This window comes from Petaurus breviceps, unplaced genomic scaffold (genome assembly GCF_028583685.1).
Source record: "Petaurus breviceps papuanus isolate PSGF00001 unplaced genomic scaffold, PetGlider_PUasm1.0 688, whole genome shotgun sequence".
Taxonomy (NCBI): domain Eukaryota; kingdom Metazoa; phylum Chordata; class Mammalia; order Diprotodontia; family Petauridae; genus Petaurus; species Petaurus breviceps.
Window position 1 is genome coordinate 10,255,180 of NW_027186457.1, and position 18,041 is coordinate 10,273,220.

Genomic DNA, 18,041 nt, shown 5'->3' on the forward strand with positions numbered 1-18,041 from the left:
GAAGGAAGGAAGGAAGGAGGGAGGGAAGGAGGGAAGGAAGAAAGGAAGGAGGGAAGGAGGTAAGGAAGGAAGGAAAGAAGAAGGAATGAAGGAAGGAAGGAAGGAAGGAAGGAAGGAAGGAAGGAAGGAAGGAAGGAAGGAAAGAAGGAAGGAAGGAAGGAGGGAAGGAGGGAAGGAGGGAAGGAGGAAAGGAAGGAAGGAAGGAAGGAAGGAACCATGTTGCCTGACTGGAATTGGCCAGTTGGTTCCCCAGTGGTGAAGCTACTAGTATTAACAGGTTGTTGTTTGTCCTTTGTTCTTAAAGAGGACCATGACATAAGATGTCATGACTTACACGTGAATTAGATTTAAATGAATAAAAAGGACTTCCTAGAACCTTGAAGTCTGGGACCACTGGATAAGGAGGAATAGACTCAAGAGGCCCCTAGCTGTTCAGGATCATGAAGGCCCTGGGGTCCACAAGGCTTTGAATGAAGCCTGAACTAGCAGAAACATCTCCCCTATAGAATCTGCTTCAGGTGACCAGTCAGAAACAAAGGGGAAGTGAAGTGAGTGGTCTCTGAAGGAGCTAGAACATTTAGAGCCCTTAACCTAGCATGAAAGAGGCAAAAAAGGCCTGATACTGGGAGGTAGTTCTGTACCCAGATAGGGAAGAGTCATTTCTTTCTGGATATTTAGTAAGGAGACCAGTATAGTCCCATTATTCAAGATAGCATCTGCTTCAGGGCGCCTTGTCCTTGGTAGTCATAATTGACTCGGTAGTCAATATTGGCCATTGAGTTGAAGGTAAATTGACTGCTACAAAAAGCTAACTGGAAAGTAATGGAAAATGACTCCTTGCTGAGGCTTCATCGGCAGTGAATTTAGGGGGAATAGATTCCAGAAGCCTGGGAAGGGAAGCAGCTTTGGCCAGCCAATCCCATAGATGTGATAATAGAACTGAGCTTAAACTAAAAAAATGAGATTTAATGGAAGGAGGGAGCTAAGAAGAGTGACAAATGAATTTATTATAAACTAAACCATGACTCCCTTCATCCCACAACTGTTCTCTCCTTTCCTGAGTATTCTCTTCTTCTTCATAGTAAATGCCCTTCATATACCTAAGAGGTAGGTACTCTTATCTGCAGCATGGGAAGATGTCAGGGTGAAAACAACCTTGGCGTTCTCCCCACAGTGGAACTAGAATTTAGACACCTTGGGAACAATGGTGTCTGCTTGAAACCATTTGTATTTATCTCAGCCAGTAGACTGCAAGATCCTTCAGGGTGGATACTATTTTCCTTTCTATTTGTTTATTCCCAGTTCCTAACTTGATACCCAGCACAGAGTAGGTATTTCATGCATGCTTGCTGATTTGAATTGACTCCAGAAGGGAATAATGGTGAAAAAAAATCAGGTTATGGAACATACCCCATAATCCTACATTTTCCCACTAGCTCTCAGGGCTTATGAATGTTTCGGTTTATGAATGTCATTGTGTGTCTTCTTTTTCTACTTCTCACTCACACCTAAGTATTTGAAAATCTCATGAAAAATAGACGCTTTTCTCCCAAACCATTTTAGTGAGAATATCGACAATATGGCAACAGCACCAAGAAGACTTTTATCATTGATATTTCACCCTCATTCCTTCTCTTGATAGAATGGACATGACTCCTAAGTGCTAAATGTTATGGCCATTAGTAAAACAGCTTCTTCCCTTGAAAGATCTGTGCTGACTGCTCAGTGACTTCTTGTAGAGTGTGATTCATGCTTAACGATCTCAGCTTCTGGTGAAATTAACATTTCTTTTCACATTTTCAAAAACTAAAGCTGTGGGAATAGCAGATTGGCAAGTCAGGTCACCGACCTGTGAATAATTTCATAATTGAGGAGTATGCATCCTTTTGGTTATACCTTTTAAGCATTGGTGATTCATTCAGAAAATTATTTAAAATAAAAAAATATTCAGGTCATTTTGAGTTGTGTGATTCAGCAATGAACACAGTATATAAGATTTAGGCTTTCATTTGAGAAATATTATGTTGAAACCACAAGTTTACTCTCATTCCCAAATTATCTAGATCATTTGTTTAACTTGTTTCCTTATATAGACAAAGTTGAAGGACTAATATAACTACACATTATATGAACAAAATTATTCACAAAGTTAATCTACCAACAGATATTTATTGAACTCTAAAAAAATGTATCATGCTGATAAGGGGCAGCCAATTGCCATATAAAAAACGACTGGGTTTTGAATTAGATGTTCTGAGTTCAAATCATGATTTTGATAGTTTTAGCTGTGATCAAGTCACTTAACTTCTGTGATTTTAATGTTCCTCATTTGCCAAATGAGGATAATAATCCCTTTACTTTTTCCTTTATAGTGTTATGAGAAAAGTACTCTTTAGAGTGCTATGCAAATAAGGTATTTTTATTATTAAAACTGATTTATCAGTAGGAACTTATTTTTCATTAGTTTCTATTCATAGTTAAAGTTAGTTAATAGTTAAAAGAACCATTCATTTAGCAAATGAACAAAAGATATAGGTACTTATTTTAAAGCAAGGACATAAATAAGGAATATGACACAATCCACACTTAAATCCAAGTTATACTTCCATTACTCTGTATCCTCAATACCAGTGGGAGAAAATGGGCATAAATTTATGAGAACCTAGTAGGGAAGTACACCTGATAGAAAAAACTGTATTCTTCAGGTAGCTCATAACTCTGGATGGCAGGCAGCCTTAAATGTTATTAGTCCATACAGAAAGTTTTGTATTATATAAATGCACTTTTTCTAGTCATTTAATCTTTGTTGATCATAATTTACATACTGGCCAAGGCTTCTTCTATACTCTATACCAAGGTTGGCAAACTATGGCCTAAGAGCCACCTGTTTCTGTATGATCTATGAACTAAGAAAGGTTTTTACATTAAAAATTATTTTAAAAATGTAAAAAAAAACATTCTTATCTCACTAGGCTTGAAAAGAAAAATGAACAGTGGGCAGATTTGGCTGGCACCTCTGTACTCTAAGGTAGCATTTACAATCTCTTTCCACTTACAATTACCCTTAAAGACATTAAGGCAGGTCTCTTAATTTAAATAGCAGTCCCCTTTAAGTCACAGAGCTACAAAAAAGATCAGTCTTGCTATCTGTATACTTTCCCTAAAAGACTGACTAGCTAGCTATTCACCCACCGGGATTCCATGTTGTTCAATCAGAACAATACCCACAGCAAACGACCCAGATTGGCTTTTGGGGAAATGAGACTAGTTTCTCATAGAACAGGACAACCTATCTTTCCTCTTTCTCCTTTTCTTTCTTAAACTAAAGGGGGCAGAAAAGGTCATAACTTCTGAGAGGCTTCACCTCTTTTAAGCTATAGGTGGAGCTGAGAGACAAAAGCTATAAATGAAGTCTTTCTTCAATCAGGAACAAGAGGCCAAAGGGTTTTTTTTTTTTATTCTGGCTACTCCTGTTTCTTGTCCCTTCAGACAACTCCAACAAAATTACTTTGGGCACCCTGCTGTTTCTTTCACCCCTATCATTCTTGACTCTTCAGCCTCCTTTCCCTCCCTCCTTCCCCTCGTTTGCCATTCCTATCTCTCCTAATCTCTCCCACTTTCTATATTTTGTTCAGTGGCTGAAATTTAAAACAAAATAAAACACACACACACACACACACACACACAAACCCTGGCTCTCAGCTTTCACTTAAAAGATAACAACTCACCAAATTTCCCTTAAGAAATCATCAGTCCTAAAAAAGTCTCCACATATATACATGTTCTTTCACTATTTCTTCATTTTGCTCTCTGAAACTAATAAAAGTGACCTGCAAATGAACTGAAGTTCCATAATGCTTTGTAGTGTTGAAGTCATCAACTTGATCCAACAGCTCATTTTGTGCATTTGGAACTATTTTTTCATTTTCCCCAGTTTGTACTAAATAAAAACTTTCCAATGTGTCCCTTTAAACCATTAAGCCACCCAAATATAAATAAGGAATCATTCTAAATCTTTCACAAGGTGACTTAAGTCATTGCATGTATGCCATAGTTCATTTTCTGTCTCCAAACTCCTCAAATCACATCTATCTAAGTAGAGTTTTCAGATGTGATTTGCATATAGTCATCAAAATTCCCATCCACAAGGATGGCAATATCTTATATCCTTTACCAATTGATTTATGTTTTTCCTCTAAACAAACTCTCTTTTTTTGCCCTTATTAGTGCTAAATGGCTCCAAGTGAAAAGGATCTTAAAGAACTAACACTTTACAGAAGCAACATTAGATAATTCTTAGGCCTCATAATAGAGTGTAAAGTGTCCTAATTTTAGAGTTAGAAGACCTGAATTTAAATTCTAGCCTGACCTACCACTTATTAGTCATTAACCATAGGTATCATTTTACCTCTCTGCACCTCAGTTTCCTCAACTGTAAAATAGGTCCTAATATATAAGATCTACTTATCCCACTAAGGTATTGTGAAAATTAAAAGAGATTCAGGGCTTTATGACTCTCAGTTGTTCTTAGTTTTGACTAGTATTATTTCCAAATAAGTACTCATCCCTTAAACCATTTTGAAAAAGCACTTTCTGTGGAGAGATTTACAGAATCTTAAAACAATGAAAGTCAATGAGAACCTTAGTTTCTGGTCAGAGTTAGAATTACCTAAATGAAGAGAACAATCTGTTTAAAAATGGGGCAAAAAGGGGTGGCTAGGTGGTGCAATGAATAGAGCACCGGCCCTGGAGTCAGGAGGACCTGAGTTCAAATAAGGTCTCAGACATTTAACACAAAAACGAGCCGTGTAACCTTGGGCAAGTCACTTAACCCAAATTTCTCTCCAAAAAGCAAAAAAAAAAAAATGGGGTAAAATATGTAACATAATCATATCTGGACCAACTATTATTCACTGAAGGCTCTGTTTTCATGCCATGGAAACAACCTTTTAAAAAACACATCCTCTTAAAAACATCCATATGAACAAAATAAGTCTAGTAGACATATATTTAGAACATACCTGTTCTTAATTTTATACTTATTTGTTTATAGGACCATAAATGTAAACCTGGAAAGAACTTCAGAGTTTTTCTAAACTACAGCCCTCATTTTGCAGTTAATGAAAGTGATGCCCAGAACACATTCAAATAGGAAGTACCTTTACTGGGGTCCAAATCAAGATCTGTAGACTCTAAATTGAGTATTCTTCCTTATGACTAAAATGACTATTCTTCCTGCTGAGCTGCCATAACATTTAACAAAAATATACTAAGCACTTACCTTGATAACTCTGGGAACATGATGGTCTAGAGTTTAACACTGCCTGGCATGTGGTAGGGGCTTAATAAATGTTTGTTGATTGACTATCATTGAAGAAAGTCCAAAAAGTATGACCACATCCTTTTGATTATTTTGCCGATTCGGACAGGTCCAGTCATACTCTTAACAGCCTTATTATGTGCAGAAGAAACTTGCTATAAGAGTCCTTAATCCTGTCCCCCAACACCAGCTTTATAAAGATATTCTCCTGGATTTATTTGGTCACCCTCTTTTTGACCATCTTGACCTTTCCTCAGAGTGGCCTCTCTTAGGTAGCTAGGTGGTGAAGCAGAAAGAGTAATGAAATTGTACTCAAATTTCAAGTATGGTTACAGAAGCTTACTACTCATATGAACCTAGGCAAGATTAGCTCAATTTCCTCATGTGTAAAGTGAAAAGGATCATAGCATCTACCTACCAGGGTTGGTATGAGGATAAGATGAAATAATATTTGCAAAGCTCCTTCCAAGCATTAATGTGGTATGCAAATGCTTACTATTATTATTTTTCCTCCATTACTATTAGAAGAGATACAATCAGTCTTGTGATGGTTTAAGAGCAAATTAAACAGGATTAAGATATTCTTCACTAGTATTCCTTAATAGGACCAAAAAATATCCATGAAATATCTATGACCATTTTAGTAAAATGTCAACTTTTTAAAAAAATCTACTTAGTTTGAAAAAGAGCATTAAAATGAAGGATTGTATCATTGGCATACAAGAAGTGAAATATGTCAGAATGCCAATTTTCAACTCTTATTTAAACAAGATGTCATAAATAAACAACATGAATCATTCGGTTTAGTAAATATTTAATGATGTTGACAATAGTAAATGCCTAGGAGTTTCTAGCAAAAATTGATCTCTAAATATTTATTCAGTGTGCAACTTCCCGCAATATCTCTTGATAACAACAAACTATAGACTTACAGAGTGGTGGATTTCAGTATTTTTGAAAATGCTATTCCACAAAATGTAAAGTATGTTCCAATATTCCTATTAGCCTGTCAGTTTCACAAGTTCTTTCAAACCTAAGCAAATTTTCATCCAGTCAATTGAATGAACCCCTAACCAAACAGTGGCACAATGCAAACCCACTAGGCTCTCTGAAAAATAAAAGCTCACTTTAGAAATGCACTAATTATGCATTAGTAATTGTGATTAGTGACCTTTGTTAGACTGATTCAAAATAAGTTCATAATATGAGATGAAGTCACAGGTGAAATATTCTCCATATTCTCCCTCCTATAGAGAAATGATAATAAGCCAGTTAAGTTGCCACTAAATAAGATTCCTACTCAACTGAGACCCTTTTGAAATCCTTAAGAACAGTCTAACACTTGAAGTACCTGGAATCGAACTACCTTCTTAAATGTCTCCCACTATAGGCTTAGAGAAAATTATTTGGGGAAGGTCTGGACTTGGAGTGGGGGGGTCAGTCCTCCAGGCCTACCCCTTATCTCTTTCCCTCCCACCCCCATTGGATAGATCCCTGAAGGAACTTAGGAGTCATTCTAAGCATTTTGATGACTTACATTCATACCAAGTCATATGGAAAGTCAAATTACCCTAATGTTATTCACTGCAGTATAGACACACCATAAGCAAAATTTTAAATGCCACTTGAGAGACAGCATGTCAAGGTACTTAGGAATTTCAGTTAATTCTTTCACTGTTCTAACTTGCAAATCTAAAACAATGTCTGTGACATCTGGCTTTTGACAGGATACTCTGGCAGCTATCTATAGAATTTGGTTATGTTCTTAGTATTACTTTTTTAAATCAGAGGACAAACATGTGTTAAGTCAGTAAGGTATGTGAATTGTGCATCATTTCTACTAGAGAAATATAGGAGAATGATCATTCTTGCTCTTTAGGAAAGATGTAGGATGACATTTGACCTCTTCCCATTCATTTCACCTGGAGTTAAACATCAAGTGAGATATTTATTTTGCATATGGTCACTTTGATCAGCCACTAATATAAATTGTGGGCATAGGTTATGGGGACCATCTGTCAGCACATAGACAGTGGGGGCAAGCAAAGACACTGGGATCCAGGGACGCAGTCTGGTTCTGTTCACTTTGTTTTTAGACTCCTATTCTTTGTTATTGGCCAAGACTTGAGCTCTTTTAATACCTTCTGATTCTCATTAATGTATTTGTTGAAGAAAGTAGAAATTTTGTGGCAGTGGAGGTGTTCCAAACTTTTTTATGATTCAAACAATACACATTTATTAAATACCATCTGTGTACTAGACACTGTGCTAAATGCCAGACTCCAGGGAAGAAGATCTCAGCTCAATAGAAGGGTCTTGAGCATATTAAGTGAAATAAATATCTGTTGGCATATCACATGTAATGGGGCAGCATACTCAGCTCTGTGCTAGATGGACATTTGTGTTTGAATTAAGATGATTTGTTTTGCTTTGGAATAAAGGCATGTCATAGAGAATTTTTTTCTTTTTCATTGCCTTCCTTGACCATGTTTAGTAGTGTTCTTATGTCTGACCTTATCTCATCATCTCTACATTAACAGTTACGAAGATTGCTTGAAAAGAGAAGTGCTTTCTAATGCGTTATTAATTTTTTATCATGACATATATGTATAGATATACATACATGCACGCATGTATGTACGTATATGGCACCTTGGTGGCACATTGGATAGAATGCCAGGCCTGGAATCAGGACCTGAGTTTGAATTTGTCTTCAGACACTTAATAGTCATGTGACCCTAGCCAAGTCATTTAACCCTATTTGCCTCAATTTCCTCATCTGTAAAATAAACTGGAGGAGGAAATGGCAAACAACTCCAGAATATAAAACCTAAATGGGGCCATTAAGAGTCAGAAGTGATTGAACAACTATGACAGAGGGTTACGACTAGCATGGCTAAATCAATACCATCCTGAAACAAGACAGGAATTGATTTGGTGGGTGGTCAAGCAATGATTTGGTGGGTAGTCAAACATTGATTGGGTGGGTGGTCAAGCAATGATTTGGTGGGTTGTCAAGCATTTATTTGGTGGGTGGTCAAGCATTGATTTGGTGGGTGGTAATAAGATTTCTCAAACTCTGTTTTATTCAGGCATCTAGGTGTAAGGGTAATGTAAGTTGAATTTGAAGATCCCTTTGTGTTGGCAAAGGTAGCAGGTACTTAACACTTAGTAACTGATCAAGCCTCTGTTGGGGAACCAGACAGGAAGAGGTTGGCTGAAACAGGAAGCTGTGTGTATATAAGGAAAATCCCCAAAGAGGCACAGTCAGAATTTCTTGAGACCAGGATCTGGTGGCAGAGCAGCTACAGAAGAGAGAATGGAGAACTGAGCCAGAATTTCCTGAGAACTTGTGGTGGTGGATCTTCTCCTGAACAGGATCCCAGGAGCCAGGAGCCCAGAGCCAGGAGCCCAGAATCCGGAGCCAGGAGCCCAGAATCTGGAGCCAGGAGCCCAGGAGTCAGGAAAGGAGCTTAGAGCCTGGAGCCCAGGCTGAGGAAGTATGACTGGGATGCTGAGGCTTTGTTTGTTTGTGGCTTGGTTGAGCCTCGAATTCCCTGGAGCAGAAATGGTGAAGGATCTGACATGGACCAGACCCTGTGAAGTTCAGTGTGCAGCAGGACCTCCCCACAAAGCTGGTCAAGGAACTGGGAGCTGTGTGCCATTGAACCCAGGTGACAGTCTGGTGAATCCAGGTAGAATCTGGGACCATGGAAGGGGATCCAGGGAATCTGAGAACAGGCCCCAAGTCAAGATGAAAAGACCTCTCCTTGGGGACTGAGTAATTATGGAATTATAGTTTACTAGTGACCTAAGGGGTGGAGGGTTTTGTGTATGATACTTAGTAACTGATTGCTGAATAAGTGACTGAGTTAATCAAGTGTGCCCCATGAGTGGAAGAATTTGACTATTGTACTTTGAGATGATTGTTACTGATAAGTGACTGAGTTAACTTAGTTGCCCCATGAGTGGAAACTTTGACTATTGTACTTTGAGACTATGTTGTGAATATTATATTGTGATTTTCTGTGATAAGTTGTAATATTGTGAATGCTGTACCTTGATTTTCTGTGGATATTTTGCTTTTGTTATGGAATAGAGTGATCACTATACTGTGTAATCAGAACCTTAAAAACTGTTCACAGTAGCATTCTTCTGGAAAGCTGTTTGTGCATGGCATTACACTAGGTAGCACTGGATGGTGTGCTAGAGTTGGAGTCAGGAAGACATGAGTTCAAATCCTGCTTATACACCAGTCTGTGTGACCATTAGCTTTAGTCTAGTTTCATCTGTGAAATGGAGAATTTCAGGCAGATATTGCAAAGAACAAAAGCATATGATACTTCCTAGAATTCTAATTCTTTTTCAGACCCAGATACTCTATGGTGGTCAACTAGTTCTTCTTCTTCCAATTTCTCCCAACGTCCTATCAAGTGGAATTTTTTAAAGCAAATTATCATGAGATGAGGCTATTATCTTTCATGACAGCCTTAGTTATGGGACTGATATTTTTATGAGGCCAAATCAAAATCACCAAATGCTATCAAAGCTCAGGTATTTTTGCTGGCATTTTGCTGGCAAAATGACCAAGTTCCGACTTCTTTTTATGTGTTTTAAAGGATATCATTTTACATTTCCTGTGAAAGTAATGTTTGTAATGCTTCAACTAATTAAGGTAGTCTTTGATGATAGTGTGTCACAGATAATTAATAATATCACTGTAGATTTTTTCATATTCGTCTTGAGAGCTTTCTCTCTTTTCTTCTCTTCTTTCCGCATAGCAACAACAACCCTAGTCATTTATATAGTCCTTTAAATTTCACAAAATACTATCCATGTACTGGCTCATGAAAGCTCATGGAAATCACTCTCTTTTCCAATTAAAAAACCTTAACCCTATTTCATTAATTTATAACACATGATAACTTGTACAGAGACTAAGCTCTAACTATAAGGCAAAACCATTCTCTTGCTAATCAAAGTAATGGTGTATGCTGAATTGCAGGGTAGAGCATTATTCTGCTTAAAGTACTCAAAAATGATCCAATCTATTAAAAATAAAACAATTCATATCTATATAAAACAATTCTGATTTTATTAATTGAAGCATACCTCCTTAAGTACCTATTAAATTATCTTTTGTTATTCAGACTGTTATATTACATACTTGGAAGAAGAAACATTTTTTTTATTTTAAAATATTCTGTATTTAAGATTATGGGCAGCTAGGTGGTATAGTGGATAAGGGCCTAGAATAAGGAAACTCATTTTTTCTGAGTTCAAATCTGGACTCAGACACTTACCAGTTGTGTGATCCTAGGCAAGTCACTTAACTCGTTTTGCTTTAGTTTCCTCATCTGTAAAATGAACTGGAGAAGGAAATGGCATACCACTTCAGTATGTTTGCCAAGAAAACCTTAAATGGGGTCATGAAGAATCAGACATTTCTGAAATTAATGAACAACAGATCCACTAATTCTGATAGGTATTCACTCCTCATACCCAACATTTGGTTAAATTATAAGGGTTTTGTAGGATCTCCTACAAATAATGACATTTTCTCTACAAACTTGAGCTACCTCTTACATGATACCCATATCCCAAAAGCTCATTGGAAAGAATACACTTTAAAAAAATAAAGAATTGTCTAAAGGAAATCTTGATTTCCCTAAGTAACCAAAGGCCAAGTTTATACAATAAAGCTTTATTGAATATCTTTAATGCCAATCTTTTGAGAGACTTTCAATGTGTAGATGATACTTAGATATTCTCTGTAATTCCATTTATTTAATGGAGGGTCACTGACATCAGAATATTGATGTTAGCCCCATTTTTTTCACTGGTCTTGTTGATGACATAAAAATTCTTCTTATATCTGTTAGAATAAATATTTTAATTGATTGAAATTGTAGATTTTGATCTGTTTTAATGAAATGCTGGCAAGATGGTCAGGAACAGACCAAATAAACTGGAAAAGTGAACCAAAATCTGCATTCTATTTCCCAAGGATGCTTAATTAAAAAAAAACTCAAAATCTAAAATAAATTAGTATTTAAGAGTCAAATATATCAAACCAAAAAAAGTTCCTTCTACTCTGTGTAAGATATTGTTAGACATTTGGGAAATATTTCAGAAAATATTCTGGGATACACTAATTCTTAGTACTCTAGGAAACTAGAGAGAAATATACAAAGTACTCACTATATTTTTGTTTGTCATGGAAAGACATAACAGAGGATGAAAAACTTTGTGATGCAGAATCCCTTGCAAAGGTTATTCCCAGGTGTTTTTAAGGTTAAGATATCAAATTCTTTCCTCATGTAGAGAGCAATCTATTCCATGTCAGTCAGCCACAAAGTAGATGGTCTGTTTGTTTTCATGTTGCCATTGATCTAACTCTGGGTTTTTAACCTTGGTTCTCTGAGATGTGAGTTATACACATACATACACACATATACACATATTTATTCAAATGATTTTCAATTCCTTTTTTTCAATTTCCTTTGTAATTCTATTCTATTTTATACATTAAATGATAACAATTCTGGAGATGAGTGCATAGACTTACTTCATCAGATTGCCAGGACACAAAAAAAGGTGAAGAACTCTTGATCTAATGGCATTTAAATCCTATCTCCTGTTTTCTTACTGCATCAAGTGTTTTACATGACCAGAGACAGTCTTCTGATGGAATGATGGTTGTTTGCTTATAAAATAAGTTTTCACCTGATACTCACTTTTAGCTGGTTAGTACAAACACATAAAAAAAAAAACCTTCCTGAATTCAAGTAAAAAAGATACTCAGTTTTGTGAAAATTTAGTAAGTTAGAGGCTTAGGGATAAACATTACTCAGCCCATATATTCCACTGGTATCCTCCCAATGGCAAGAGATCTAGAAGAGAGAGAGTCCAGTGTGTTGTGTGGACTTCCAGTGGAAGAGGTATTTGGGGATAGGGATAAGCATCCTACAGGCCTGGATGGGTTGAAATCCACAGTGAACAAAAGACCTTGATCTTAGTTCTGGATCTATTACTAAGTACTTGTGTGACCTTGGAAAACCACTTTATTCCTCTAGGCTTCAATTTCTTTACATGTAAAACAAGGAGTTTCACTTGCTTATCTCTAAGTTTTCTTCCAGATCTAAAACATTCTGGGTCTTTTACCCAAACATAAATGACATAAACTTTATTGAAAGAAAATACTCAATACAAATCAGGTAGTAGTATATAATGCAAAAGCAGAAAAAGAATCACTCAGAGGACTTTAAAAAGGATTTGTTTAGTGGATATAAAAGTATCTAGAGTATACTTATGTAAATGTGCCTGCATGTAAAACATTCAACACTTTGGAGATTTTGAAAGCACAGTAAAATGCTGCTTAGCCAGAACTCAAATAATTGGAACCACCTAATAAATCTGAGGGTTATTTTTTGTTTGTTTGTTTGTTTTTTTCCCCTTGTACTCCACTTTGGGGAAAAATTATGGAGGGGAGGGCAATTAAATTTTTTAAAGGACTTTGTTTTCCTATCTCTCCCAGGCTGGGATGAAGGAGCTACTTGTGGGCTATATCCAGTATGGGGACTCTGACCTGCTCCCTTTCTAGCACCAATATCCTCACTCTGCCTCCCTCTCCCATCATATTGATGTGGAAATTAGCAAGGACACTCATCTGCAGGCCAACTGCAGCTCTGAACTCCTGAAGTTTAAGAGATCTGCCAGTCTCAGCTTCCTCGGTGGCTGCCATCACTCATAGCAGTGGGGTATTTTAAAAAAGAAAAGTACCTTCTATCTACAGTATATCTTGTGGTCAGTGCAGTGCATTCTAATCTCCTGTACGTATACCACATGTACAATGAACACTGGTGATCAAAGAAATGACTCTGAAGTGTAGCATTGCAAGATCCTTAGTCATCAAAGAAATGCTCAGTTAGGTTCCCACAATGCTGTTACCAAGTTAGATACCTAGGATGGAGGTCAAGACTAAGGTGATTTATAGTTTTCTCATATACCTGAATTGAAATAGTTAGAAATGTTTGCTTTGCTCTAAGCTAACCAGAGCATGGAACCACCCTAGCATGCTGCATTCTCTTGGTGGTCAAATTAAATAACCATTTAATCTAGTTAATTTTATTTTTTCCAGGAAAAAAAAGTCTGGCTTAGAGTCTTATTGGCTAAAGGAGAATGGCTCCATTTTAAAATTCACATCTTAAGTTTCTTTTTGTTTGAGTACTTCTACCTAATAAGAAACACATTTTATAGGTTAAAAAAGGAATTATTTATTGAAATAAAAGTATAACTAAGGTCTTTTCTATTCATATTTTCTTCTAAGAAATGTAGGGGGACTATGGGGTTACACTATTGGAAAGAACACTAGTTCTGTAGTCAGAGCAATCAGATTCAAATCCTGCCTCTGAAATTTATTATGTGTGACCTAGGACCAGTCACTTTCTCTCATTGGACCTTGGTTTCTCATATATAGTTGCTTTCTCAGTACCCTTCTAGGTCTATACTCCAAATCCAGAAAGGTCAAACTAGATTTTTCCCCAGGATAATTATTTGTTTTTTTTTGTTTGTTTTTGAAAAAAGTTACCAATATAAATGGTACATAGAATATATTAAATATTATATAATTAATGATTATGTAATACAGTTTCCTTGAATATATTTTATGCATTTATTTCTATTAGTATGTGGGACATTTTAATGGTTAAAGAAAAAAAGTGAATTGGTTTCATAGTCATATATTGTACACGGGTTATTATTTATAACACTGTATTCTTTTTTTCCTATTACTTAAAATGCATAAAACCACAAAAGTTTTGAATTATTTCCTAATTCTTAACATAAAATTCACCTATGGAGTTTTAAATTGATAATTTAACTTTAACTTAATTTGATATTGAGTTACTTATTTCAGATTGTATTTATACAGAGCTTATCCCATAATTGTAGGCATTTCTTTTATAATAGACCTTGAAAAACAGGTTTTTAAAATTGAATTTTCAAAAAGTGCCCCATTTGCCTGAACAAACCTGGTTCAAATCAGGCTAACTTGGTTCTCCATACAACTGGATTTAAAACAAGTGATCAGTGAATTATGGATTTATGGAATTATTTAATTGCACTTTGATATACCTGGTCTTTTTTGAGGGGAGGAGGGGCATATCTCTCTATTTTTGGCAGGGAAATAAACAGGTTGTCCAACTCATCTCACCTTCGGAATACCCTGTGCCTAGAGATTCAGGAGTGCGATGTTACCCCCAAATTCAATTACCTTATTGTTTTCACAAAGTACTAAAAATAAAATTGGCCTATTTAGAGGTTTTCAGTGGTAGGGCAAAATAGAAGGTTTTATTTTTTTTTTTTCCATAGGTTACTGCCCCTGTCCTCCAAATCTTTAAAACAAAACAAGCAATAAAAATAAGACGATTTTTAAAAGGAGCTTTATGGGATGCAAAGAATGTATTGTGGGGTGATTAGAAGTCCTAGGTGTAACGGTGATGACCCTCGACTCGGTCTGCATCATCCCACACCTCACATCGGCTCAAGCTTCTGCTTTTGGGGGTTATGTATTATCTCAGTCCCACCCAAATGCATCAACCTGCAGATCTTTTCTTGCACCGTTTCTTACTCAAAATAAAGGAAATTCTACGCTCAAAATATGTCCAGGAAAGTCTGAGCTGCCCCAACAGAAGCTGACTTGTTTCTGCTGGGAAAAAGGCGGGGCGGGGCGGGGGGAAGAGGGCGGTGGTGAGGTTTGCAATGGCCTACAACAACCCCAGCCTTCTTAAGGGAGGTGGGGCTGAGGAGGTGGAGACCCGTAGTATTACGGTTTTCTCTTCAGACTAGACAGTACGAGTCTGCTAGCCTCCCTCTGCACACTCCGGCATCCATCAACCCCACGTGCCTAATATTCAGCGGTGCCCTGACTGGAGAATGTAGCCACAAATCCTTGAGGGCTCCAGCGCTGATCATGGGATGATTGGGAAGGAACCAGAGGGCAGGGTTTGCAATTCAACAGGGGAATGAGTCTGAACGAGCAGGGTACTGAGGAGAGACGGACGGGAGGTGTGCGTGTGGGTAATATTGGGGAGAAGGTAGGTGGTAAGGAAGGAGAAGAGGAAACTATGGCTGATAATGAGCATTTACACATAGCGCCGCCCCTCCCAAGTCTATATATGGTCCAAGAGCCCACTTAACTGTAGGCGAAATCTAGGCATCACTACAAGGGAGTAGTGCTGGTGAGACTTGTATTTGTAATTTTATTTATTGGTGATACGGTGGGAGATCATAAGGTCAGAGATATAATATCATCAAGATCATCATCATAACCATCGCATTGGTATAGACTAGAGCCTCAAGGTTGCAAAGCTCTTCATGTAAAGCTCTGGTTAACAAATCCGAGAGGGAAGTGCTATTATTATTCCTTTTTTACATACGAGGAAACCGAGTCAGGGAAACGTTAATTGTCCCAGGTCTTAGGGCTAGTAAGTGTCGGGCAGTATTCGAATTCAAGTCTCCCAGACTGACTCTAGATTCAACACTATCCTTTATCCAGCCTCCACATTTTCCAGTTGAGGAAACGGAAGCCCAGAAAGATTAGTTAATTTGCCCAAGGTTAAACAATTTAGTGTCCAAGGTGATATTCGAACCCATTTCCTAGGAGTCTACAGACCTTTTTTTTTTTTTGCACTATAGAACGTGGCCAGTGGCAAATATCGAAACAGGACAAAGGGAGGTTTTTGCTCTGGTACTTGGATAAGTGCCTAGTTAAGTCGTGGAAGACACAGGTCTCTGTTGCCTTTGGTCTACTGGCGCCCTTTCCACTCCGTAGCAGAAGCCTACTTCCCTTGCCTAAACAGGTGCCAAGAGAAGACGGGAGGAGGGGGAGCAATCCCGCGAGTTTCCCTGTCCCCTACGAGTTGCCCTCGTCTCCGTCACCCCTTCCTTGTTTCCTCCGGCACACCTAACCATTTCGGGGTCAGTTTAGTCTCTATGCTGCTCCAATTTAGGGACCTCCCGGGCCCTTCTCTCTGTTCTTTAGGGAAGTGAATTTCAGACCTTGAAACTCCAAAGCGCGGCCAAGGGCTCGCTACCAGGAGGGCGTTCCGACACCCCGCCCCGCCCAGTGAAAGCACCTACCTGGGTTCGGAAGTTGAAGGCAATCAATACTATTAGCAAATCCGCCTGATGGCCCAATCGCTCAGCCAGAGTTGAACTTAGCTTAAAGTATTGGCGCCTTCAGTTTCCAGCCCCAGCTGGTGCACCCCACTCGATAGAACCGCAAGGAGCGAGCGAACGTCCCTTACCCCGCTGCCCCGACAAGTTTTACGCCGGAGGCAGAAGCTGCAGAAAAGAGTTAGGGAACCCGTACCGCGAGGGGACAAGGATCCTACCTTGGAACTGTCAGCAGGGAATTACCAGCCATCGTAGGGTGAAAAGGGCGGCGGGGAAGACAGACAGTGCAGGCAGGGGGAGGAGGATGAATCCTTCACTGGGAGAGAGAGGCGGAGAGAAGAAGCCGGGCAGCCGGGCGCTGGCCTCTTCCCATGGCCTTGCAGCAGCTCTGTGCCGCTCTCCACTCCGCGGCTCACGCTTTTCCCTAGCCCAAACTCATCTCGAAATCCCTCCCTCTCATTATCCTCTCCTCCCACAAGCTCTCCTGCTGACTCGCAGGGCTGTTCGTGTGCGCGTGCGTGTGTGTGTGTGTGTGTGTGTGTGTGTGTGTGTGTGTGTGTGTGTGTTTGTGTGCACGGGTGTGTGGTCCCTCTCCAGTCCTCTCTCCCCAGTCTCGGGAGCTCGTCGTTGTTTTTCCACAATCCCCTGTTCTCCTGTCCCAAGCCCGAGCTCTGCTCCCTTCACAAGCCCCTGAGACTGGTCCTTTTCTTTTTCTCCCTTGCTGCATCCTTTTTCTTTCCCATTCCTGCATATAAACCCTTCACTAAAGTCCTTAAACACTGCCCCTTCCTCTTTATTTCACTCTTTTCTATCAATATTTAAATTTACTGACTCTCCTACATCATTCTCCTTCCCACCTCCAATCCTTTTTAAATTTTCTTTGCCTGCCATCTAAAGAGATGTTTTGGGTTTAATTACTGTATTCTGGACTTTATTTTTTTAACCACCCAACTGTTTTTTTTTTCCCCTTTGCTTTCTCTAACCTCTACTGATTGATCATCTGTTTCTTCAGTCCACAATCTGGATCTTGTCTATTTCCTGCTGGAATGTCCATTTTTGTAAATAATTATTGGATAATTAATAACTTTAAACTACAAGTTACAAAAGAATACTTGAGGGGGACACTGATGCAGTTCTGAGCACCTTTTTGAAGACAGGATTGACTTGATGGTCGACTCTCTGTGTACATCAATACCTCTTTCTATAAAAATGTAAAACATCTCATAAAAAAGACTTTTCTAGAAAGGCTATTATACTGACCAGTGACCAGAGTCATCCTGAGAGACTCATGCCCTTATTTCACTAATAACAAAACAAAACAAAAAACTTTAGCGTATCCAACCCCCCAGTTTCTTCAGGTCTCAGCTTATATGCCTCCCCTCTTGAAATTACAGGGAATGCATATTATATATACATTATTTTATATATATTACTTATATATATACATATATGTATCTCTCTATGCGTATAAATATACATATACCTATATCTATATATGCGTATTATCTATCTATCTATCTATCTATCTGAGTCAAACCTGTCA

At 38.2% G+C, this 18,041-nt stretch overlaps 1 protein-coding gene across 2 annotated transcripts in view; it reads right to left on the minus strand.

The window, feature by feature from the left end:
• Positions 1-17,025, minus strand: part of SPHKAP (SPHK1 interactor, AKAP domain containing) — a 169,242-nt gene extending 152,217 nt beyond the window's left edge. Inside the window, exon 1 of one of the 2 annotated variants that reach the window (XM_069104607.1) lies at positions 16,717-17,025. In XM_069104607.1, the coding sequence (XP_068960708.1) occupies positions 16,717-16,748 (32 nt within the window). In that variant the 5' untranslated portion in view covers positions 16,749-17,025. The remainder of the gene's footprint in view (positions 1-16,716) is intronic. The other variant, XM_069104608.1, reaches the window with a different exon arrangement.
• Positions 17,026-18,041: the final 1,016 nt, after the last annotated feature.